This window comes from Lycium ferocissimum, chromosome 12 (assembly GCF_029784015.1).
Source record: "Lycium ferocissimum isolate CSIRO_LF1 chromosome 12, AGI_CSIRO_Lferr_CH_V1, whole genome shotgun sequence".
Lineage (NCBI taxonomy): Eukaryota > Viridiplantae > Streptophyta > Magnoliopsida > Solanales > Solanaceae > Lycium > Lycium ferocissimum.
In genome coordinates, this window is record NC_081353.1 from 30,222,793 (window position 1) to 30,249,330 (window position 26,538).

The following is a 26,538-nucleotide window of genomic DNA, read 5'->3' on the forward strand; positions in this document are numbered from 1 at the left end:
GTTAATGAGTCTAAAGTTCTATGTATAGTAAAAAAAGTATAAAAACTATATACACAATCATGCCAACGTAAGTATTAATTGGTAACTTAGTAAAAATAGTAAATAAACTACTATCATATTGGAGTATTAAACTATATTAATAGCATAAAATACATTTACAAGAATACTGTATACTCCACTTAAATCTTTAATTAAAGTAGCCTAAAATAATACTTTATTGCTGTATTTTCTTTAAGGGTAGTACACTAGTAATAATTAATCAAGAGGAACATAAGTAAAGTACTGTTATTTCCACTTGCTATGAAGTAAAATGATGACGATAAATGAATGAACATTATGCAGAATCATTGAATTCTCATCTAACAACTTTACTGCAAAACTTCACCAACCCACAAATAAATATTTCCATTTATGAACCCCAACACACTCTCAATTTTTACTACTCACCCTCATAAAAATTTACTACTCACCCTCATAAAAATTCAATCTTTTTTTTTTTTCTTGCTTTTTGTTTTTATTTTTTATAAAAAGATTTGAACTATTTTTTTTGTCTTAAACAGAGACAAAGCATTTATGTTGTTGTGTTTGTTTTCTTTTTGTGTTTGTTTTCTTTGTTGGCTACATGCAAAGGTCAGACAAGGGTAAGTTCACATTATTCATTCTTTCCTCAGTAACCCCAAAAATCCCATTATCTCTTATTTCTCACAAGAAAGATTTGATTTTTATTGCAATTTTAGCCAATAGTTTACTCTTTTTGAACTTATTGGCTTTGTGGGGTTGTGCTTAAAGTGTTTGTTTTGTTGGTTCTTGGAAAGTAGAACAAAGAAAGATTTGATTTTTATGCATTCTTGAACTTATTAGCTTTGTGGGGTTGTGTTAAAGGTGTTTGTTTTGCTGATTCTTGGAAAGTAGAACAAAGAAAGATCAGATTTTTATTCATTTTTAGCTAATATTTTGCTCTTCTTGAAGTCTTGGCTTTGTGGGGTTGTGTTAAAAGTTCTTATTTTGTTGATTCTTGGAAAGTAGAACAACTTTTATGAGTCAAAAATGGTGTTAAAGTTTTGAAAAAAAGAGAGATTTTTGTGTTTTTTCAGAGGGTTTTTGCTTGTTATCTACAATGGGAATGGGCATTTTTGGTTCTTTTTTGGTTTTAGCACTGTTCTTTAGGCCTTTGTTTTGTCAACAACCAAACACTGATGGATTCTTTGTCTCTGATTTCTTGCAAAAAATGGGCTTTAAATCTAGTAAAGACCATAACTTTTCAGCTCATTTTTGTTCTTGGCAAGGTGTTAGTTGTGATTCCAAAGAAGAAAATGTTGTCAATTTGACAGCAAAAAGTTTTGGTTTGTCTGGTGTGATCCCTGATAACACTATTGGTAAACTCACAAAGCTTCAATTTTTGGATCTGAGTAACAATAAACTCACTGGTTTGCCTTCTGATATATGGAGTTTAGGTTCACTTAAGTACCTTAACGTCTCAGATAACAAAATCACTGGTGAACTTTCAAGCAACATAGGGAATTTTGGCGTTCTTGAAATCTTAGACCTTTCTGTCAACAATTTTTCTGGAAAAATTCCAGAAGCTATAAGTTCCCTGTCAAGTTTGCATTCACTTAATCTTAGTCAAAATTGGTTTGACTCAGATTTGCCTTCTGGAATTTTGAGTTGCCATTCTTTGGAATCACTTGATCTTTCAGAAAATAGGCTAAGTGGTTTGCCTAATGGTTTTGGTGCTGCATTTCCCAAACTCAAGTTCTTGAATCTAGCAGAAAATATGATTCTTGGGAAAGATTCAGATTTTTCAAGAATGGATTCAATTACTCATATCAACATTTCTGGAAATATGTTGAAGGGTTCTGTTGTTGGTCTGTTTAAAGGACCATTGGAAGTGATTGATTTGAGTAGAAATCAGTTTGATGGTCACATTTCTGAGGTAAACTTCAGTTCCAGCTTTAACTGGTCTCATTTGGTTTATCTAGATTTATCTGAGAATCAATTTAGTGGAGAGATCTTTAGAGATATAGACAATGCGCGAAATCTCGTGTACCTTAATCTTGCAGATAATAGATTTTCAGAACAAGACTTTCCACTAATTGATATGTTATCTAGCTTAGAGTATCTCAATTTGTCTGGAACAAGTTTGATTGGTCAAATTCCTCAAGAACTCTCGTCGTTGAGTCAGTTGAAAGTCCTTGATATATCCAAAAACCGTCTTAGTAACAGCATTCCGTTACTGAGCAATAGGAATCTGTTAGTTCTTGATGTTTCATACAACAATTTGACTGGTGATATCCCTTTGGAACTTATAGAGAAACTCCCAAGGATGGAGAGGTTCAATTTTTCTTACAACAATCTAACCCTTTGTGCTTCTGAATTCTCCCCCAAAACGCTCCAGTCGGCGTTTATCGGGTCATCGAATGGATGTCCTATTGCTGCCAACCCTGTTCTATTCCACAAGAAAGGTCCGAAACACAGAGGACTTAAACTTGCTTTGGCTTTAGCTTTCTCTATGGTGTTTCTGCTTCTTGGTTTACTGTTCTTGGCTTTTGGTTGTCGAAGGAAAACCACGATATGGGCCGTTAAACAGAATTCTTACAAGGAAGAACAGACTATTTCTGGCCCCTTTTCGTTCCAGACTGATTCAACTACTTGGGTTGCTGATGTTAAGCAAGCAAATTCGGTCCCCGTAGTGATTTTTGAGAAGCCACTGTTGAATTTCACGTTTGCGGATCTCTTGTCCGCGACGTCTAATTTCGACCGTGGCACATTGTTAGCTGAAGGGAGGTTTGGTCCTGTTTATCGAGGCTTCTTACCGGGCGGGATTCATGTGGCAGTGAAAGTTCTGGTTCACGGTTCCACTATGACGGATCACGAAGCTGCACGAGAGCTTGAGTATCTTGGTCGGATAAAACATCCCAATCTTGTGCCATTGACCGGATACTGCTTGGCTGGTGAGCAAAGAATCGCGATTTATGATTACATGGAGAACGGGAATTTGCAGAATTTGCTTCACGATTTGCCACTCGGGGTACTTCGAACTACTACCGAGGACTGGAGCACGGACACATGGGAAGTAGAGGATGATGATAATAACAGTATTCAGAATGTTGGTTCTGAAGGGTTGTTAACCACTTGGAGATTTAGGCACAAAATCGCGCTTGGCACTGCTCGGGCCCTTGCATTTCTACACCATGGTTGTTCACCTCCCATTATACATAGAGATGTTAAAGCTAGCAGTGTTTATCTTGATATGAATTTGGAGCCAAGATTATCCGACTTCGGATTGGCCAAAATCTTTGGCACAGGGCCTGAGGATGAGATCACTCGCGGTTCGCCTGGATATATTCCCCCGGAGTTTCTGCATCCGGAAACCAGCTCCCCTAAATATCCGACACCAAAATCAGATGTGTATGGATTTGGAGTCATCCTTTTCGAGCTAATTACCGGGAAAAAACCAGTTGAAGACGATTATCCGGAGGACAAGGATGGTAATTTGGTCGGCTGGGTTAGAGGATTAGTAAGGAACAACGAGGGATCAAGAGTTATCGACCCAAAAATTCGTGGAACTGCATCACAGACACAAATACTAGAAGCCTTGAAAATCGGTTATCTATGCACAGCTGATGTTCCGACAAAACGACCAAGTATGCATCAAGTGGTTGGACTGCTTAAGGATATTGAGCCTGCACAACAATGAAGAAAAGAGGAGACAAAATGCAATTTTCACCTCTCTTGTTTTTGGTCCTTTTGTACAGTAGTCCAATATTTTTGTTTGCTTCTTTATGCAATGTTTCTCATTTTCCTTTTTAACATTTTCCACTGGAAAAGGTTTAAGTTATAGTACAAAATAGGCTTTGCTTGACCCTCGATGAAGAACAAATTTTCCATTCATTTTCATTTGTCTTCCAATTCTGTGAAATCTTTACAAGTTCTTTCACTTTTTTTGTGGTGTCATATTTTTGGGCTTAGTTCTTCATGTTATAAAATCATGCTGTAAGAGTTCATGGGGCCTCCCAGACCCAGTAAGATTCTTGCTTGCTGACATAGAGCACCAAAGACACTTATGTATCCAAAAATGAGATGGTCTCTTTGTTCAGTGAATACTCCTACAAAAGTGCTGCCGCACTTGCACCCTTAAAAAATGTTGCCGCACTCGTGTTCGATTTTCCAAAGATGCATAGGTTTTCAAGGAATCAGATACACACCCAACAATATTTCTAAGAGTTCCAGCAACAAATGTGTCGGATACTTCAAAAATGTTGTCGCCGTAATATTTTTAAGAGTCGGAGCAACAAATCTGTCAAACGCTTCAAAAATGTTGTTGTACTCATGTTGGATCCTGTAAATGCATAGGTTTTGAAGGATTTGACACATACCCGATAATATTTTTGAAGATTTTGAACAACAAAGTTGGAAGAGAAAATTTTCTCATTATATATTCTGATGGACTTGCTGTAAATTTATGGGGCTCCATTACAATTCTCGGAAATAGTTATTGCCAAAAGACCATGGAGGACCAGTTTCTCTAGTGGTCCTTTTCGTGAAGCATGTGTCACTGTGTATATAGGACAAGAAGTTTACAGTATTCTAATTCTTCCAACATTAATTTAATTAATCACTTTTGACTAATTTTCTCTGTTGCTATGTTCAATCATTTAGATGCTATTCATGATCTAGGTTCTTCGTATTTAGCCCTTTATCTGTGTTGCGGTCTATGAAGTGAGCTGAAATCATAGGAAACTAGTGTTCAGATTACAGCAATAAGTAATTTGTTTTCTTCTGTCTAATTCTTATTCGGAATTTATGCTTATGAGATATAACAAGTATTCAGTGTAACAATCGAGGTACGAATAAATCAATCCGTATAAGTAACAGGTATACAACGGTGAAAGAGTCGAGGTGCGAACAAGTAGATCTGCACAAGTAACAGGTATCGTGCGGTAAAATAATCGAGGTGCGAACAAGCTGGTCCGTACAAGTAACATGCATCAGGCGGTGAAATAGTCGAGAGGTGGGAACAAGCTGGTCCAAACAAGTAACAGGTATCTAGTGGTGAAATAGTCGAGGTACAAATAAGCTTACTCAGTACAAGTACAAGTAATAGTTACCGATGAAACCATTTACAAACAAGTTGATCCGTACATCACTATTATAAAATAATATGTTTAATTCATAATAGTAGACTGGACTTCTTGTCTTTTTGAGAAAGGAAAAGGTGTGTGTGTGGCGGGGGGGGGGGTATTGGGCCATGTTACTAAATAGTACAAAAGGTCAAGTTTCTATACTATTAACATAGTTATATGTCTAATCTAGTATGATTTCAGCAAAGAGAAAATCAACAAATGTTAGTACTAGATACTATAGCAAGATGTGTGCTACTGCTTACAACATAGTAATTCCAACCAACCTAATCAGTAATGTCATGTTCTTGGGATATTGAAAAGGTTACCTGTCATAAATGTTGGTACATTAATGTATATAATAGTAATTCAATATTTGATCACATGCATGACAGCTTGTTCACTCTGACTAATATAGTATTTAATTTGCTAGCTATTCATTTGTTTGGTTTTGGAGCATGTCTGAGGAATTTCTGACTCAATGTACTGAAGGATGGAAAGAACTGGCACTTATTAGCTCTCGGTAATATGCTTAACTTTCAGACAGAATTAAACAAATAATAATACTCCCTCCATTTCATAATAAGTGACTCTTTTAGCTCATACACATCCTTTAAAAAATTGCTTATTCCTATAAAATTATGAGTATTTTTACTAATTTACCCCTAATTAATGCTTAGAGAAAGAAAATTTATTTAATAATTCTTGATTATAAATAAGGATAAGTTTGAAAGAATAAGATTAATTTCTTCTTGAAATCCTAAAGCGTCACTTAGTTTGAAACAAAACAAAAAACCTAAAAGGTCATTTAATATGAAACGGAGGGAGTAATAATAATAACAAGGAAAGGTATTGAGTATAAAAGCCAATTACAAGAGATATGGGTAGCAATATTTAGTATTTGATCGTTTTTTCTTGGTATAATTTAATTATGGGCGAAGCTGAGGGGAGCCTTGACGTAAAAGGTAAAGTTGTTGTCATGTGATCAGAAGGTCACGGGTTCAACCCGTGAAAATAGCATCTTGCATAAATGCAGGATAAGGCTGCGTAGAGTAGACCTTTGTGACCTTGCCCTTTTCTGGACCAACACATAGCGAAAGCTTAGTGCACAACTGCACCGGGCTGTCCTTATATATATATATATATATATATATATATGGGCAAAGTGCACCAGCAATCACTTTAGGATCGTTATTTAAAAAATATCTAACACTTGCGAAGTATTTAAAGTTTAGCTACAACTTGTTTGATAATGTAACTTTTTCAATATTTCTTTGTCACTATTTGTGTGTGTCACTACCACCATCACAAATTGAGCTAGGATCCTAAATCCTTTGTCAGAAAATTACATTGTATATTTAAGATCAGTATTATTATTTATGGGGTAAAATTTATTTTCACCCCCCAACTTTACATTAAAAATCAAACTCCCCCCTCAACTTTGAACAATAGTCATTCTCCCCCCTTTATCCTAATTGACTTTTTAAAATTCCTATTATACCCTTACATTATCAACTTGTCTTTTTTTCTTTTACGTCTTTAAAATCATGATTCTTTTTATCTCTTTAATCTATACAACAAATTTCCTATAAGAAAATAAATATTATTTTCGAGACGGAAAAAGAAAAGTGAGAAATATTAGTTGAGTATATAACCTAATGTCGATCTATAATGAAATAAATGATAAGAATAATTATTTTTTATTAATAATAATCAAAACTTTGATGTTTATTTATACAAGTAAAACTAACATGTAATAATAACTTTATAAATATGTTTCAGTGCAGGTAATACAAAATAATTAATAAAAATAGAGGTATATTCTATGACTAATTCCTAAAAGATTATCTATTTATATTATAAATGAATTTTAAATTATAATTTAAAACATTCCATTAATGGCAAACAAAACTCATTTAAATTATACACACACACACACACACTATAACTAATTCCTAAAAGATTATCTATTTACATTATAACTGAATTTTAAATTATAATTTAAAATATTCCATTAATGATAGCCAAAACTCATTTATATATTGACAATCGCGCACACACATGCATGTAATATTAAAATACCAATCATAAAAAGTAAAATTAGATTTTGTGATAAATTCATAAAAAGGATTATTCTACTTATAATAAGTTGAATCTAAATAAAAATCTATAAATTCCCAGGTAAAGAAAATAAATTTTATATAATATAAAAAGGTATTATATAGATGGAGGATTGAAAATGTCAAGGATAAAATAGACATTGCATAGGATAAAAAGGGGGAGAATGTCTATTGTTCATAGTTGAGAGGGAGTTTGATTTTTAAAGTAAAGTGATTTTTGATATTTGGCACAAATATCTGATTTAGTGTCATTGGCATTTCACTTCTTAAGTACTTTAATCGCAGTTTTGAATGCAAATTGTTGTATAGGAGCTTATTTTGGTATGCTTGTATGAATAGATACAACAAGGACCAATGGAGGGTATTCTGAGCAGTTTTTGATTGATTTCGAGGCTTTGTACGTTGATTGAATGTTGGGAAGGAAGTTCCAGTACTTGAAGGAAGAAGCCGACCACTGAAGGGTCTCATGCGCTGGCCATGCGTCGCATAGCTAGCGCACAAAAACCCCATCTCTGAATCTTAGACAGGCCTTGTATTGGGCATGCGCCACACATAATTTAAAGCACACATAGGAGATCATGCGATGGCCATGCGACGCATAGCCAGTGCACAAGCGGCGTCTGTTGTCCTATTTGGATCGGGATTGGGCCAACTTATCTTATTTTTACCCTAGCGTATAAATAGTCATTTTTAACATTAGAAAGACGGCTTGGACGAATTTTGAGACTTGTGAAACTCTAGGTTTTATTCCTCTTCTATTGTTTTTCTTTACATTGAAACCCTATGTTAATCATGAATTCTTGCTTCCATTCTCGAATCATGTGTAACTAAACACCGTAATTCTGGGGTTGTGGCTTAGCCATGAATATTGACGTTTGACAAGTATTTCAATCTTAGTAGCTTGTTCGTATGCAATTGTTTCTTTACTTCTGTGCTTAATTGCTTGATTGTCTGCGCAACAATTGAGTTCTATTTACTGATTGATACACGTGCTTGGGAGAGACGACGTTAATTTGGAGAAGGAGTAATGAAACTGTGATGTGAATATCCCTATAGTTGGGCTAAGATTTGTAACTAGGATAGGAATATACTTAGCTACCGCAATCAATTTCATGTCGTGCTCTTATTGCATTCTCGATAGGTCAATACCATAGGAATATAGGAGGCGAGCTATCTTGAGTCGGCGAGTAGTGGTTCGGGAGAATACTACGAGACGAATAATCCGGTTAATTGACAATTGTGAACAACATTGCTATGGTGTGATACTTGAATGACTCAATAGGATTGGTGAACAAACCACGACCCTGGAACACTTCTAAAATCTTGATAAACGCAGTACTCAAATACGTTCTTAGCACAAAATCTGGTTACATTATTAGCTATTTTTATTATAGCATTAGTTTACAAAACAACACACACTCTTATTCTTTACTTGCATAAGTAGTAGCAATAGTTTATTTTCGTGGAAATATTGGTCATAAGTCTCTGTGGGTTCGACATCCGATTTTATATTATCACTATATTACTTGTACGATCACGTACACTTGCGCGTGCATTTGGACGCAACAATTTTCACCCTTTTCTATGAGTAGATGTTGAAATCATTTGACTTCTTCATATGTTTATTTCTTTATATTTTAAATCTTGCTGAAAATTCTGACTCCCGCCACGGACTACCAACATCTCAAATAAAGCATAATGATAACTATAGACTTGAAAGTGAAGCTTCGACATTGTGAATGAATTATTGTTGAACAGTTAGTGAATAATGACCAAGGATATCATGCATTTTGTCCAAGCATGCTATAAACTACACAATTTTATTCATGCTATATTACCAGAAAAAGAGGAGAGAAGAGATTAAGTTATGTATACGGACAATATAAAGAAAAGGCTATGATTTGATATTGTCTCGTCGAAAATGTTTACTAATAATTTTTTTTTTAAAGTACTCTCTCTGTTTCAATTTATGTGAACCCATTTCCTTATTAGTCCGTGCCAAAAAGAATGACATCTTTCTATATTTGGAAACAATTTATCTTTATGCAATGATTTATAGCCACACAAAGTATATGTGACTCATTTTACACCACAAATTTAAAAGTCTTCTCTACTTTCTCAAACTCCGTACACAATAAAATGGGTTCACATAAATTGAAACGGAGGGAGTAGTATTTAGATATATAATAGACCAGACACCGGCTGAAAATATGTAAACTTTAGGAAATACAAGTACGTAGTAAAAGAATTGATGTACGTGTAAATTAGCCCATATAAATGTTGTAAAATATTTCGAACAAGAATGATTTGAACTTAAAACCTTTCGGGAACATTTGATATACTGTACGAGCACAAATGGCCTTGAGAAAAAAAAAGTACCATATATTATTCCTTATTTGGTTATTAATCCTAGTATAACTTTAACATCAATCTCTGATATAACTTATACATGTCAGGGGTGGAATCATATCCCTTGACAAAACAATGAAAATGACAAAAATATTCCTGAAGTCCCTCAAACCCTTTTTCTACCTGTTAGATTGAAGAGTATTTTTCTAAACAAACAACTTAATTATTCTTAAAAAATAAATAATGCATGTTATTTTTATTACAACAAATTAAACAATCAATAAGAAATAATTCCAGAATATCTAATCCCAACATATATAACTAATCACAACATAACTAATCGCAATATAATCATTTCAAACCAAGCGACCCCTTACAGCTTAAGATCCAAATTCACATACAAAATAAATTATGATATTAATTGATAGTGCTACTCATGAAAAATCATGCGTATGGCACTACTTGTATCTTTCTCTCATTAACATTAGCCTACAAATATCTTCCCTCATAATTAGCTGTCTTCTATGTTTTCTTCATCTTATTATTACCAGCAGAATGATAAGTGGGTTGGTCAGTCGAGGCGAATCCAAGATTGAGTTCGGAAAAATAATATATACGTATTAAGTGAATTTTTTTTAACATAAATATAAGATTTGAACTAAATACTGCTAAATTTTGTAGAAGCCGTAACTTGTACTATACCTTTGCTTACGAATAATTTCGAGCCATGCATCAAACAAATTAAGTCCAATATTTAAGTGAAAAGGAAAAAGAAATAGAACAAAACGAATTGGCAATGTGGCCAAATAGTATTTAAAACAAAAAGGACAAAAGTTACAAAAACCACAGGATAAGTATATCTTATTGTTACGGTGTTATAGCCATAAATTGGCTTGAGGATAGAGCTTGAGCAAAATGAATACTGACCACCAAATAACTATTTACTATATCCAATACCATTATCTATATATGACCCTAAGGCAAAAGAAACATCCAAAAAAAAAAAAAAAAGTCCTAAAAAGAAGTACCACTGTCTAAAAACAAATCCTTTTTCTTTTTGAATAATTAATAATTTTCAAATATAGTTAGGAGATTTTTACTCAAGAAAATCCCAAGATCGGGACACGAAAATAGAAAATTACGATAACTCAATGATTCATCCGGTATCTAATTAAAAAAATGATTATATATAGTTTCTACTCTCATTAAGTGAAACCAACTAGGGTTGGAAAGAGTTTATGACCTGATATAAATGGCAAGAATGTGTATCTGTTCTCGAATCTATTATCGAGAGAAAAAAATTCTCAACTGGAGTAACTAACGTATTATAGGAATCATTTTTCATAAATTCAAAAGCTATTTCAACGATTCTCAAGTAAAGAAAAAGTTCGTATGAAAGCAATGAAAAGTACTACTAATTAATTGAACACTTATTTGTATAAACGGGAGATAACTCGTTAAAGGGGTTTTGTACATATTCTACTTTCAGGGTTGAAGGAAGATCTTTCAGCCCAAAAAGCATTGACCCAATCTTCCATACTCACTCATCTATTGAAGAAAGAAAGAGGGAAAAATTTAACGAGGATTTTTATCTTTGAAGAGTATAAATTCTAAGAGGTTGTTTGGCTGGTAGGATAAGAGATTATAATCGCGAGATAAAGATTGTCGATAGGTGAATTAGTAGACATCGTTTAAGCAAAAGAAAGCACATGTAGCATGAAGAGATTGTATTCTTTTTTTTATTATTATTTTTTTTTATTTTTTTAATAGGGTGTAGGGAAAGGGGAAATGGGGAAGGGGATTCTGATGTATATATTAACTCATATAACAAGGTGAGAGTTCGGTAACTAATCGAAGCGATTTTACCCAGATCCCTCTTGTTGAGATTGTATTCAATTAATTTAACGTGAAGAAATAAATATATTCTGCTGATCTGATGACTCTCTTGTTATTTCTCCTTTTTGTGAATTACGGTTTTACACAACCCGTCTTATTTAACTTTCATGAAACTACATAAGGTAAACTTTTTCTTGCGTTTGAACAATGAAGTAATTTTTTTAAATCCCAAAAGACCAGGATTTTCAATTTCTGAAATGATACTTTTTCTTACGTTTGAACACGTGTGTTTTATAGTACAAAGGATTATTATTTCCTTTTTTTTATATATATAATCTCAAAAAAAAAAAAAAGGAAATAATAATCCTTAGTACTAGAAAATCAAGAACAACTGGCTCCAAATTAATGAGCTCGATTACCAAAATAATAATAATAATAATAATAATAATACTGAGCTCCAAATACAGTAAAATCCGACGGTACTAATATAAGTCCAATACATTTTTCCCTATTACTTTTGAGTTTTCATTATCGCATTTAGCGTATTTGTAATTTTAACTGCCTAAAATTAAGTAGACAAAAGGAATAGCCGAATAGCGTCTGATAACTTTTAGAAGTGTAAGCTTTCTCTATTTTTGTACTTAAGCTCCCGCTATGCGCGGGATCAGGGTAAAGGCCAAACCACGAGTAATTTCAGGACAAGATACTTATCCCCGCATTGCGTTGCGGAGGTTGTTTACGGGCGAACCGTGACATAGTCGCGTGACATCAACTTTACCGATTACGCCAAGGCTCCTTTCATTAATGAAATCTACTTTACTTTATAAAATAAATAAAAAGGCTCCAAAGATTAACAATCTTCTCTATCCAGACCAGCTTACCACCATCTTTTTTTTTTATTAAGCACCGGGTGTCTGAGTCTCTTTGAGCCCCGACTAATCCCGGGGGTGCACAGGCCCTCGGCAAGGAGTTTCCCGCAAGTGCACCACGGGTAATTCGGGTTTTCACTGTCCGGTATGCGCCTTCGAAATTGTTTGCACCCCGGCCGAGTTTCGAACTTGAGCCCAGCCTTGAAGGAAAGCCCCAAGCGCCAAGTCGGTGCCACCGCCAACCCCTGAGGGTTCAGCTTACCACCATCTTATAAGAAAGCTTAGAGGCTCAAGAGTCAAGACACCTATTTTCTCAGCTTCAAGACTATGGGATTACACAGCTTCTTCTTCTTGTTCTTTTTTCCCTTTTTTATTGGTATTAAGGGAAAGAATGGGACTGCAGAACTTCTATTCAAAGACGAAAAAGCAATAAGGTATCTGGGTATCAACCATTTCCAGTCGCTTAAAGATGCAGAAAACCAGTTGAGGAAGTGGATATTTGCTTCTGTTATTTATCATTTTCTTCCATCAATTAGAAGATTATGTTTCAGATTAACTTAGCCATATAGAGCACTTTATAATTTCTTGAAATCCATTTTTACCAATATTTTTATTCAACCCCATTCTGCTTTTTCTTATCAACATAAAGCGCTGAGTCTCCAAAATCATGAGTAGAATTCAGCCACTTTAGTTTCCATTACAAATGTAGAACTTAAGTTTCACACACTATGACCAGTAAACTTGTAATCACTAACAAGGAAGAACAAAGGAATAATATACATAATAGCATTATACAACATTCTACTCTTTGTATAACATTCATACTTTTGGGAGTCTACATATCTATCTTTCTTCGAACTCAACATCGATAATATCTGGTTCAGACTTTGAAGGAGTGGTACCCCGACCTCGACTGCCTCTATTAAAGAAGTCCCCTTTCGGCTGCCACACAACGTTTCCACAGTTAGCACAGCGAACCGTTGAATTCTTATTGCCGATAAATTGCCTCCTACAAGCTGGGCACTGACCCTGCACAGATAAGCTAGACGGTATGACAACAGGCTGAAAGCTGCAAACTGGTCATTGTAGCCACACAACATTTTCTCACAATACAATCAGACCTCTCTATAACAGTCATCTTCTATAACGACATTTCACTACAACAACCATGTTTTCTGTGGAACCGGTCTTTCGTGTTATGTTTATAATATATTCTTACAACGTTTCAATTTAGCAGCCAAAAAAAATATCGGAACAACGACGCTGTTATAAAACGGTCTGACTATAGCTCATAAGCACCACATTAGGATTCAAGAATATGCCAATCATGGGCGCTTTAGTGTCGACGTCAAGGCTATAAGGCATATTTTTCCATGCCAATGAGCGTAATTCTGAAGAGGTGACACTAAATAATTGATATTTTACTTTATCGTAAAAAAAAAAAAAAAAAAAACATGAATTTCTTTGTCCATATATTTGTTATTTTTATTATTAGTCTTAAGACTACACATACATATTTGTAATTTTTCTCCATTTGAGCCTTTCTTCATTAAAACCCACGTTTAATTTGCGCTTAAAACCCCAATATCCTTAGAGCTTTTTTGCACTTTTCGCTTTTGATAACACTAGTATGTAGCGGAGGGAAGATTTAGGAACCACAACTTAGCACTTCCACCTATAAGAAAATCCCACTTGTTGTGTTCTGCTGCTATAAGTCTTTTCTCTTGCAGAACATTCAAAATGAACAAATACAGTCTAATGATGGTAACACATTATTATAAGAAAATGGACATACAAATAAAGCAAGCACATTATCAGATATTGAAGAGAGCTCATAGTACCACACATGGCAGCATACAATTTTGAAGTAGCCTGAAAAGATTGCCATTTTTTTATAACGAAGACCCCCTGCAGCTATTATCAATAGAGCTGTGATATTAAAAATTGACGAAGAACACAACATTATAGGGAAGTTGTGATATCTGTGCCCTATTTATTCTTTTTATGTTTCCTTGTATTATTGAGCAAATTAATGATGTTTTGAAGACAATATTGGAAAGTGTGAAAAGGTTTCAATAAAAAAGCATCCCATGTTTTTCCCCTTATCAATTGCGGGACCAATACGCCAAAACACCTAAGGCAATGCAACCCCCACAACGAAAAAAGAAAGAAGAAAAAAAAAACTATAGGCGCAAACATCGTATCAGGCTTATAATAACACTTTGAATTCGAGATATAACGTAAGGCAGATATAACGTAAGGCTTATCGAGTAATGCCTTCAGCTAGACAATTAGCTTACGAGGCAACTGCCGAAGGAAATAATGTCTGAGCCAAAAATTCATTTAAACAATATTACTTCACTGCCTCTTGCTCCTAAACCTGAATTATTATTATTATTTGAGTAGTTGGATCAACCAGTCATGTTACTTAAAAGTTAAAACTCAGACAAAACAGCAGTTTAATTAACATTAATTATTTCTAACTATAACGATGTTGAGAAATAAAGTTACCTTGATGACTAGGTTGTTGGCAACAGCCCCAATAAGAAGAGGTCCAGCAAATGGTAGAACCCACACTGAAAATATCAGAATTCGAAACAGCCAACCCGATAGAGCAAACCACAGGAAGAATATTGTCTGCAAACAGACATAGAAGACTCGGATTTAGAACAAGATAACTTCAGAGATACTGTGATATGTTGAAAAAAAGCTCCTAGTAGCTTCAAAACATATGATTACATTAAAATAGAATACATTTTATCCAAGCTCACGATGATAAAATCTTTAGAGGTATCTCTGCCAATAAATTGGAGAATGATGTATAACCACTTAGCATGAGCACAAATGCAATTACATACCGACTCAGAGCAATTTTACTAACTATTTTTGCAACAGAATTTTGGCATTCAGAATTGTACTCTGAAACTAGCAACTGCATTTGCGATGATTCGAAGGGTATATGGAAAAGCTGAAAAATACAACTCCCTACGTCCCAATTTATGTGAAGGTGTTTGACTGAGCACGAAGTTTAAGAATGAAAGGAAGTCTTTTGAAACTTGTGGTCTAAAATAAGCCATAGATGTTTGTGTGGCTAGAAATCATCTCATTGAGGGTAGAATGAAAAGCTTTAAGTTAAATTGTTAATAAATATAGAAGGGTGTCATTCTTTTAGGGACTCACTAAAAAGGAAAGAGTGTTATATAAATTGGGACGCAAAGTGTACAATTGATCAAGCAGCCACAGTATATCGAGAACAACTCATATTATATGAAATTAGAATATCGAGCTTCATACCAACTTTACTACTTAAGTAAATAAACTTCTATGACGGGAAGTGTTGTTCCTATTTTCACGTCCATAGAAGAAAAAGTAAGCAAATCCCATATACTGAACAATTTTATGATCCTTCTCCACCTCATAGAAGATAGAACAAATGGAATTCAACTCATCAGTTTCCCCAGCACAACTTGCAAACTTCTCTGAATTCTCATGAGAAATAATGTCATATGGTCTATAAGGTATTCAAAAGGCATATAACACTTACAGTAGCACTTCTTCCCAGCGGAGTATTCATAAAGTCATTCAACTGTTTCCTGTACTGCAGCAGCAACAGAAAAAAAAAAAAAACAATTAGCATGAAGCTCACTGTCAGGAGCAAAAGGAATCCCATAACAAACTCTGAAAACACCAACATAAATCAATCTAATGGTGGAATACGTTTTAGCCCAAAATAGAAAATTAGAAAACTTAATTAGCATGAAACGAACTTACGGGAGGGATGGAAAATCCATAATGAACTTTGTGAGCACCAACATAAATCACTTAACTAATCACTGAAACCAGAAACCTGACTCCAGCATGGAAGTGATTAGTGAAGATCCATAACATACTTTACAGCACCAAGAATTAAATCTATTAACTAATTGAAGAATATTAGTATATTATATCTAACGTGTTAAAATTCCAGCTAAAGTTCTTAAACTCTGTACTGTAGCTCCAGTACTCAATGAAAGCTAGATAAAGAAATGTTAGTAAGAACTAGCACTAGACTTCTTCCCCCTTTCTTTTCTACCGTGAAAAGCTCCAACCAGGCACACAGTAGTTTAGAGTAGAAGGAGCTCTAAGTTGGAATTCAATAGTCAAGAAATGTTAGTAAGAACTAGCACTAGACTTCTTCCCCCTTTCTTTTCTACCGTGAAAAGCTCCAACTAGGCACACAGTAGTTTAGAGTAGAAGGAGCTCTAAGTTGGAATTCAATAGTCAAGAAATGGCCATCTGCACTCCACAGACCCCTAATCGAATGGTTTCAGAAGTGAAAGAATCGTTTTATCTATTAATAGTGGTCAAATTGGCATATTACCAAATCACGCGCTACATTTTGAATCCACAGTTAATTGGGGAAACTAAATGTAATCATCATGCCCTAATAGTAGATCGTGTCCTTCCACAAAAATAACTTTCTAATTCAAAATCTATCTGTCTTATCATCAAAATTTCGACCCTTTATGGATTTGTGCATCCCATCCTTGCACGATTTTCTTTTTGTTACTAGGGCTGGAGCCAGCCTTAAAGCTACGGGTTCGGCCGAACCCAGTAAATTTGGCTCAAACCCTATATTAGTATTAAATTTGTTATGTAGTATATACAAATAATCGATCCAGAATCCAGTATCGTGAAAGGAATTGTTAATAAGAACCCATAGGCTAAAAATCCTGGCTCCGTCTCCATTTATTACTCCCGTTGTCCCAATTTATGTGGCATATTTTCCTTGTTAGTCTGTCCCAAAAAGAATGTCACCTTTCTATATTTAGAAAAAATTTAACTTTATGAGATGATTTACAGTCACACAAATATCTAAGCCATATTTTTTTACCACAAATTTTAAAAGTCTTCCTTTTTTTCTTAAAACTCCGTGTCAAGTCAACTGGTGCCACATAAATTGGGACAGAGGGAGTACTATTATTGGCATACATACAATCAAACTGATTATTTGAGTATAGAGGTGAGGCAATAGGAAACAAACCCTAGGCTCAATTCGTAACATTTAGTACTTTTCGATGTTTCGTATAGTCTTAAATATCTAAATTTTGTACAAAAGCGAGTTGAACTAATCCAATTTAGCTTTCAAAGATTAGTCAAGTTGATTCTCGAAACACTAAACATGACAATTAATTTAGTGCACACGGAGTACTATTATTGGCATACATACAATCAAACTGAACTTATTACTCCCTCCGTCCCATAATAAATGCCACCTTAGTCAAATTTATTTGTCCCATAATAAGTGTCATCTTAAAAAATCAAGACATAAATTGATTAATTTTTTCCAATTCTACCCTTAGACAATAAAGTAACATCTAAATGATGATTGAAAAAGCCACATAATAACTTGATATTATTGGATTACCAATGTCAAAAGGTTTATTTCTTGTGCATGCTCTAATCAAAAGGTAAAAATCATTTATTTTTATTATATTGGGGTGATTTGGTAAACTTCATACTCCCGTTGTTTATATTCTAAAAATAGATTTTCACTTTTACTTATCACTTTTAGCATATCAAGGAAAGATAATTTTATTTTTTCTATTTTACCCATAGTATTAATTACTCACTTCAAATCATTTTTCAAATCCAATAAAAATATGTACTAATTGATATGGGCACACTGGTGAATTATGCACTTCATCTATTATTTCTTAAACAGCGTGAAAAGTCTAAAGTGAACAAGTGAAAGTGAACGGAGGGAATATCACTTTAGGAAACCAAAACATAAATTGATTAGTTTTTTTCCAATTCTACCCTTAGACAATAAAGTAACATCTAAATGATGATTAAAAAAGCCACATAATAACTTGATATTCTTAAATTCTCAATGTCAAAAGATTTACTTCTTATGCATGCTCTAATCAAAAGGTAAAAGTAACTTATTTTTATTATATAAGGGTGATATGGTCAACCTCCCATTGCATTATTCCTGTTTTTGGCTAAAGTGACACTTATTATGGAACGGAGGGAGTAATATATAGAGTCAATAGTAAACCAAGACATAAATTGACTAATTTTTTCCAATTCTACCCTTAGATTATAAAGTAACATCTAAATCATGATTGAAAAAGGTTTACTTCTTGTGTCTGCTCTAATCAAAAGGTAAAAGTAATTTATTTTTATTATATAGGGGTAATTTGGTAAACTTCACATTGCATTATTAATTTTTTAATATGCAGGAGTAATATATAGAGTCACAATAGGAAACAAACCCTAGGCCAATTGGAACTGAAATCAAGCGAAAAAGTTCTCCATTTCTTCGTGATTTCAAAATCACGGTCAAGCAAACGGGCACGGTCAGCAGCAGATTGAGAAACATCTGACAATTTCTTTGAAACATCATATCTCCTATCAATACGCTCAGCGGTCTTTTTAGTTTCATATAAAAACTGCTCGAAACCATCGTTGGCACTCCGCCACGCGTCCTTCCATGCTTCACCGGATCTAACCCGATTCGCAAACCCATCAAAATCGCTCCGCCTAAAGGCATGTATGTAGGACACGTGTCGAATAGGAGGGAGGGTTATATGTGTTGGGGTATGAATACGTAGGGTTTTACAAGGGTTTAAGGGATGCCATGGTAGGCTTATCGCCATAACCACAAAAACGTCGAAGTTCTTTTCTTGTTGTGGAAGCTTAAGCAGAAGGTAGGTGAATTGAATTTCTGACCTCAAAAAGTTTTGGCCAAAATTTAAATTGACAGAAATGGTCCCTCATGTTTGATGGTAGGTTCAAAATAATCCTCTTAAGTGTGCATTGAATTATTTTGGTCCTTAAGTTTGGCAAAAATTAATACTCCCTCTGTCCTAAAAAGATTGACCTATTTTGTTTATTAGTTTGTGCCAAAAAAATTGGCACATTTCTATATTTAAAAATAATTTAACTTTATGAGATGATTTACAGCCACACAAATATTTAAAGTTTGTTTTGGACTATATATTTTAAAAGTCTTTTTTTATTTCTTAAACTCAGTGCCAAGTCAAACAAGGACAACCTTTTTGGGATGGAGGGAGTATTATTTTTGTTTTAAAAAAAAAAATTGGCATAGGGGATTACAAGGAGGGAAATTGAACCCTTACCAATAAGGTGAAAGTTCATATAGCTAACCAAAGCGAGTTGCTAAGATTGCACAAAAAAAGAAAGCACTGCCCGAATCATGTTTGTTAGATTTGGCGGGAACTATAAAAAAAAATGAAAATTAGTGGGAACTTAAATTTAGAGTCTGTTATTTTAATTTATTTTTAGAGTCTGATGTTACTTTTTGAGATGTAATTTCTACTAAATTTTTTTATATATTTTTAGTAAATAGTGTAATTAATTGTGTTGCATGTTTTAGGATTTGATGGAATTATCTTGGTGTTTATGATTATTATTTTTTTTTTTAATGTTTTTGTCAAATTTAACGGACATAAATTTTTTATTTTTTTTTCAATTCAGGTCTCCATAAACTTTCGGCATGATTAATCTCGGAAGATTAGCAGACATAAATTATTAAATGTTTGACGAATATTTAGTCGCTCCGCCTAAAGACACGTAGATAGGCCACTTTAGAAGAAGGTAGATTATTGAACTTCTGGCTTAGAAAAGTTTGGCTAAATTTTAAATTGGCCCTTGTATTCTTGAGAAAATTAATTAAGAAGACCTACAAATTGAAGAGAAGTCTGTGACCTCCTATTTTCTTTTTGAATTATATCTTTTTCTCGAGAAAAAGACTAAAATCGTGCCGCTTATCTTTGACTTTACACTCAAAGTAATCCCTTATTTTCAATATGAAGCAATAATAGTCCTCTTATTTAAAAAAATGGTGCACTTTTAGTCTCCTCCGACATTTTCCGTCTAAATCATTAACGAAAGGAAAACATTGGAAGGAGACTAAAGATACACTATGTTGGCAAAGAACGACAATTATTATTTGGCACAGGAGCGGATAACTCATATGGATTTTTTATGTAGTTGGGTGGGATTCAAATGGAGCAGGTTTAAAAATGAAATCAGGTTATGTTAGAGATTTCCGTTAAGACAGAAGTATATTTGAAAATTTTAATGAAGGGAGGGATATTTTGACTCAAATTTATAATGGAGGATATTTTTAATCCTTTTTCTAAAGTAGAGGGACATTTTTGACCCTTTACCCTTATTATTTGTTAGTTACAACAATATGAAGTGCTGCTCCAATGACTAACAAAGATTCTCAATGAATGGCACATATTTCTGATACAACACATTAAATATCTGTGAACCAAAATAGCAAATCCGTTGTAGTCTAGTTGGTTAGGATACTCGGCTCTCACCCGAGAGACCCGGGTTCAAGTCCCGGCAACGGAAACTTTTTTCATTGTTGCCTATTTTTTCAAGACAGATTTAGAATTTTAAGCCAATGAATACAAAATATCATTAACTTTCGCATCATTTAGTTGAAGCAATGCACGCTGAGTGTGTTGTTTTGCTGTGAGGACTTGGGAGTTCATATGATAGATACAGTCTTTTTTCAAAACCAAAAACTTTCCTAGATACAATTATCACACAACTCGAAACTCGATGAATTATAAACGCGTTTTCTTTATTCTTCTCTACTTAAATACTAGACTTTTATCCATGTTAATTTACGAATATGTGATGTGAGCCTGACCAACACATTACACGTCAGGCTCTTGCAATTGAACCAAAGACGTACTGTAAGTACAATTAAAGACGCCTTTTTAGAAAAATGATGGTGTCCAAGCCAATCTGTGCGCACCTCCACTAGTCCATTGAATACCAATTACGTCCCACCAGAACATATACCAAATAACTCTATCCTACAAGAACATGTACCAAGTAACTCCATCTAGCAAAGTCCAAAACTAAGATGGATTAGGATAAGGCTATCAAACATTTTTCTTGTCTCTGCTAGAATTTGAATCATAGGCACATGAGACTAATTAAGTCCTCCTAAGTTTTCTTGAAGTTGGCAATCAAACTTGCTACAACTCAAATTTTATCACTTGCATATTGGCCCTATATAAACAATAACAATTAAACATTCAGTGAAGTACAACCAAAACAAAGGAATATATACATCCAATATAAAACAATGGAATATATACATCCAATATAAAAAGCATACTTGTATTTATGAGTTCAACCATATTCATGTATCAACAATCAACAATGATAAATTCACTGAAAGATAGTCAAAACAAAAGGATGTATACCTCCAACAACGTGCATAAATGGTACATACATGTATCAAAAGCCCATTTCTGATACATACATGGTGCATATCCTAAAAAATACAAGTGTATATTGTATGTATATAAAATGTATGTTTGTATGCATGTCAGTTGTCTGTGTGATATTTTTGAGGTGATGATTGTAAGGTTTATTGAAGTGTGTTGTATGTGCTAATACAGTGAATCCCGCAAAATTGCATGTGTTGAATAGATATAGCTCCAAGCGAACGTATACAACTCCAAGAGAACAGATACAACTACAAGCAAATAAATACAAGCGAGCAGATACAAGTTGTATTCGTTGATACAACCATTTAGTGCAAATGAATATAGGTGATACAACCTAAAAATACAAATGAACAGTAGCTACGAAATGTAATTATACAAACTGTAGTTGTGCACTGTAAATAGCCTACAAATTATTGTGCTTGTGAAATTTCCTCTAAAAAATTATTATAATAAGTGTTTTCCTCCTAATAAATTGCTAACTTTTTCTTAAAATGGTATTAGTCTCAAAATGGTTAATTAATAACCCTCCTCTTGTGAAAAAAAATTATATTCTAAAGGGGTACCCCCTAATAGATTGCTAACCTTTTTTCCAAGAATCTCCTTCCTTTTGTACAAAAGAATTGTAGATTTTTACTTATTTTACCCCTTATAAATAGCTATATGTTTGTCTCTATTTTTTGTACTAAGCTTCAAACTCTTAAGCATATATACCAACAAAGAATAAGCCTCAAATGGAGTTCCCCAAATTTTTAATTGTCTTCTTTCTCTTACTTGTTCCATTTTCAACTGCATCAAATCCTCTTGGTAAATCTCATAAGATCCCTTACCATACTTGTTCAGTTGTTTGTTTACTTTTGCGTGTTAATCATTTTTTCTGTTATTAATTAAAATCAATTTTGTGTGTGTATAATAGGTGCCACAAATGATGCAGCAAAGCCATTTTGCTTCAAGCAGTGTACACCTAAGTTTACAGAGGGGCAATGCAACCTTGAATGTTTATGGCAAGATTTTGAATATGGAAAATGTGAATTTCATAACAAAATTCCTAGTTGTTGTTGTCACGGAGCCTCTAATGTATGAAATATCCATATTTAGTGTAACAATAATAATAAAATATATGAGGTAATCGATGGAATTTATTTTCCCTTACTTTAATTCAAAGATGATCTTTATTCATTCTCCTTCCTTTACTTTTTTGTGCCAGAATTTGGAGATTACCATAATGTAAACAGTATATTAGTAATTCAAAATATAATTTTTTTTTTTTTGGTGATTAACTACAAAAGAAAATAAAGAGAAAAAATAGTTTCTGCATTTAAATAATTTACACATTCATAAGCATGCAAGCGTCGGTGAGCGCATGTGTGGCGAAAAAGAATAAGAGTACTTTTAGCAAGGATTACCTTATTATTCAAGAATCCTATTGTTTCGACCTAGGAGATGATTATTGTTCACCAAAATAAAAAGCACAGAAGTATAACATGATTTTTTATTTTTGTAATTACGGATGAAAAACATATCATTTCAAAGACCAAGGGTTTTTGATACATGCTTATGCATGACTAAAGACACAATCGCCCCTAAAGTCTCTAAAACCTTTTTCAATTATTAAGTTGGAAAAAATTTGACGTGTTTCTCTATCAAATTTTTTTTTTTTTTTTACATATATATAAACTATATTTAAATTTCCATGCTTGATATAATCGTATTACATAAAAGGAATAGTTGGATCTAGATTATTTTTTTTTAATCTAATTTTTGCCCTGTTGAGAAAATTTATTTTAGGACTGGTAATAGATCCTTTCACTTTCATTCGCTAGAAGCTCCACCTCGAATTATATAGAGGGTGAACGGACATTGCAAAAAAATTGTTGGGATAAAATAGTCATTGAAGAGAGAGTAAAACAACTAGCCATTGCAAAGGAAGTGTACAAAGTCAAAGAATGTGTAGAGTATTTTTGTAAACACAAATTATTATTATTATTTTTAGAAATTATGCAATACGTGTTATTTTTAATACACCAAATCAAACAGTGAATAAGAAATAATATTAACATAAATAATGTAAGAATAACTAATTTCAGCATTACTAATACCCCTATTCAGCCTTATTCTTATATATACACACCCTACCAATCGACCTCTAAGTGTCTTACTTTTCTTTTCGGTCTATCCCAAAAGGAGTGTCTCTTTAATTCTATATTTGTAATTGACAATTCAAACACCCTACATGACAAGTTTCAAACCACAATATTCAAATGACATTTTGGTACATTACACATATCTTTAATTTAGGATCACAAAATCCAAAAAATTCATTTTATTCCTTACACTTTGTGCTAGTCACACTAATTAAGATACTTAAATTAGGACAGAGAATTAAATGGTCACTCAACTTTTATTTTATTGAACCAAAATCACTAAGTTTTGCTCAAGCATCACAAAAAGTTACCATACGATCCCTTAAACTATACTACGTAGGATTGCTACTCCCTCCGTCTCAATTTATATGATATAGTTTGACTGGGCATGAAATTTAAAAAATAAAGGAAGATTTTTGAATCTTATGGTTTAAAACAAGCCAAAGATATTTGTGTGGTTATAAATCATCTCGTTAAGCGTAAAAAGTGAAGTTTACAGTTAAATTATTGCCAAATAAAAAAAACGTTTCTTTTTTTTAATCTAACTAAAAAGAAAAGTGTGTATATAGATGGAGTAAATATTTAGGTCCAAAGGAAAGCACTTCCAACATGAACTACATTACCACTATATCTCAAGTTGTATCTTCTCTGATAGACATAAAAACCCCACAAGTTGTGAAAATTATCAAAACATTACCAATTCTTATATAATCTTACCAAATGAGCTAGTCAGAGTTCATAACAGAATTAATACGCTACTAGAAGGCCTTTATAAAAAATACAACATCAATTGATCAAACTTTAGTTCAATAAAAATAAAAATTTACCATGAATAGGAATGAGGTTGGTAGACATAAATAAAGGTTGGTAGAAGTTAATGAGGTTGGTAAATGATTGGTGGGAGTAATTGTTAAAAATATGTACCAATTTATGGGTCTCTTTTTACAAAATATAAACTAAAGGGTCAAATTTTATATTTAAAATTTTTTAAACCATGGTTTGAAACCGTGAGATGAAATGCATATCCAAACGCTGGTTTCATCTCATGATTTCAAACTGCATGTCCAAACGCCTACTAACACAGCTGTAAAAGTTGTACTATGTGCTGCAAGTGTATAAAGATGAACGATGGAAAAATTTGGAACTTCAGTTATCCACGTGTTCTTTTATTGTCAGAAACCCCTTCCAAGAGTGTCGTATTTTGTATTCAGTTTGAAGAATCCAAAATTAAATCTCTATACTCTTCCTTCCCCTCTTTCAATCATCAAAACTGATGTTCTCTCTGTGACTTCCGGTTGATTTTCTTTCAAATTCATCTATTTGGATTCCAAGTTGACCACGGAGGAGTACTCATCATGTCTGAATTGAGTAAATTCAGTAACTGCACCAAGAAACAAGAAAAGAATTATACATTTTTCTTTTAAGTTCTATTGACCAAGGAACCAAAAAGATTGTGTTATACATTTCGGAAGGCCAGTTTTTGGTGCATATTTTGAAATCGGTTATGTCTAGACAAGGACTACGCTCATTTCCATATAGTGTTTTGGACAGTTGGTTAAATAATTAGATTCAATGTAGCTGAACTTGCTTCTAGGAGTACCACTGATGCATTTGCCCCAGCAGGCATTAGTAAGTTTAGCAATGATTTTTTGACCATGGCCCTTCCGTTCTCTTGACTGAGAAATTGTTGTAATTCAGGGGATTTCAGGACTGAAGAGTGCATGGAATTTTCAAGGAAGCAAATGTTTGTTTTGCTTATTTACATGACGTGAACCATTGCAAAGTCTTTCTATTTAGTTTGCTTTATGTTTTATTGAGTCATAACTAATTGGTACCCTTTCTTTATGAATTTTTTTTACGTCTGAAATGGATCTTTCATTTCAATAAAGAAAATAGATCCCCAAAACAGGATGAATTGGTCCTATCAAATTACTATATCGTCTTAGATACATAATAATCTTTAGAATAGTTTATAATTGCTATTTGATGAATAATGTTACCAGTTTTAAAAAAAAATATCCTATTTGATGAATAGAACTACCAACAAAATGCCGGAGGCCAGTGCTATAAGAAATTTAACCTCTGCTTTGGCTTAATATCATTACTCCATAAAAAAACTTCTGGTTTGGCCTTCCCCTATATTTTGTGATAGCTAAGAGGTATTCTACAACTCTGGGGTTCCTTATTAGTAGTATTTTATAGCTTTGTTAATTATTACTGTACATCTTACAATATTTCTGTGCGTATATGACGAGGCAGATGCATTTGCACACAGGCTTTCGCATTCATCTCATTTTATTTCCTTAACATCTCTCCATTTATTTGTTGTCCGTTAATTTCCCTAGAGAATGTTGTCAAATGTTTCTTTAAGTTCGACTTGCTTCAATTTTCCATCACAATTAAAAATATTCTGTGAGCCTATACTTTTTAATATCAATCAATCTTTGCATGAGTATGCCATTACAGAAGGTCAGAAGATATAGAGTCTTCTTTTTGGACATAATGTTCTACAATTACTGCTTGATAGACAAAAGCTCTTATCTTTTGCGTGCTCATTGCAGACGCTGTCGTGTCATTTACCCCTAAGAGGTTTTGCTTAAAGTGAATCAAATTTGGTCCCCAGGGTCAATTGTACCAAGTTTTGAGTAATTACTAAAAATAAAATTAAGTTTTGCACAACAGAAATGTTAAGCACCTTTCCTTGTGTCTGTATTAAGAACTTTAAAGATTTTAAAGAACTATTTATGTGTTTGTCACACAGAACCCCGTGCGCACCCAAAGGGTAGCGGCTGCGGTTCTCTAGTCATAAAAAAAAAAAAAAAAAAACTATTTCTGTG

At 33.5% G+C, this 26,538-nt stretch overlaps 2 protein-coding genes and 1 non-coding gene across 3 annotated transcripts; 2 read left to right on the top strand and 1 right to left on the bottom strand.

The window, feature by feature from the left end:
- The first annotated feature begins 366 nt into the window (after positions 1–366).
- LOC132039674 (probable LRR receptor-like serine/threonine-protein kinase At2g24230) lies at positions 367–3,942 on the top strand. The gene has a single exon (XM_059430173.1). The coding sequence runs from the start codon at positions 1,118–1,120 to the stop codon at positions 3,695–3,697; it is 2,580 nt and encodes an 859-aa protein (XP_059286156.1). The 5' UTR covers positions 367–1,117; the 3' UTR covers positions 3,698–3,942.
- A 9,019-nt stretch (positions 3,943–12,961) lies between these two features.
- LOC132039740 (uncharacterized) lies at positions 12,962–18,990 on the bottom strand. Its single transcript, XM_059430260.1, has 4 exons — positions 18,552–18,990; positions 15,839–15,892; positions 14,806–14,931; positions 12,962–13,323 (listed from the first exon to the last, which is right to left on the bottom strand). Exons 1-4 carry the CDS (start codon positions 18,933–18,935, stop codon positions 13,138–13,140), a joined length of 750 nt encoding a protein of 249 aa, XP_059286243.1. The 5' UTR covers positions 18,936–18,990; the 3' UTR covers positions 12,962–13,137.
- A 1,601-nt stretch (positions 18,991–20,591) lies between these two features.
- On the top strand, positions 20,592–20,664 carry TRNAE-CUC (transfer RNA glutamic acid (anticodon CUC)). Its single transcript has one exon. It is a non-coding gene; the product is annotated as a tRNA-Glu (tRNA).
- The last annotated feature ends 5,874 nt before the right edge of the window (positions 20,665–26,538 follow it).

Excerpts from the sequence above, each read along its gene's own strand:
- LOC132039740 (XM_059430260.1), bottom strand. The coding sequence starts at position 18,935 with ATGGCGATAAGCCTACCATGGCATCCCTTAAACCCTTGTAAAACCCTA. Across the intron at positions 15,893-18,551 it reads TCAGTTCCAATTGGCCTAGG|TACAGGAAACAGTTGAATGA; the intron begins GTTTGTTTCCTA and ends TTGCTGCTGCAG. Across the intron at positions 14,932-15,838 it reads CGCTGGGAAGAAGTGCTACT|ACAATATTCTTCCTGTGGTT; the intron begins GTAAGTGTTATA and ends GTCTGTTTGCAG.
- LOC132039674 (XM_059430173.1), top strand. The coding sequence starts at position 1,118 with ATGGGAATGGGCATTTTTGGTTCTTTTTTGGTTTTAGCACTGTTCTTT.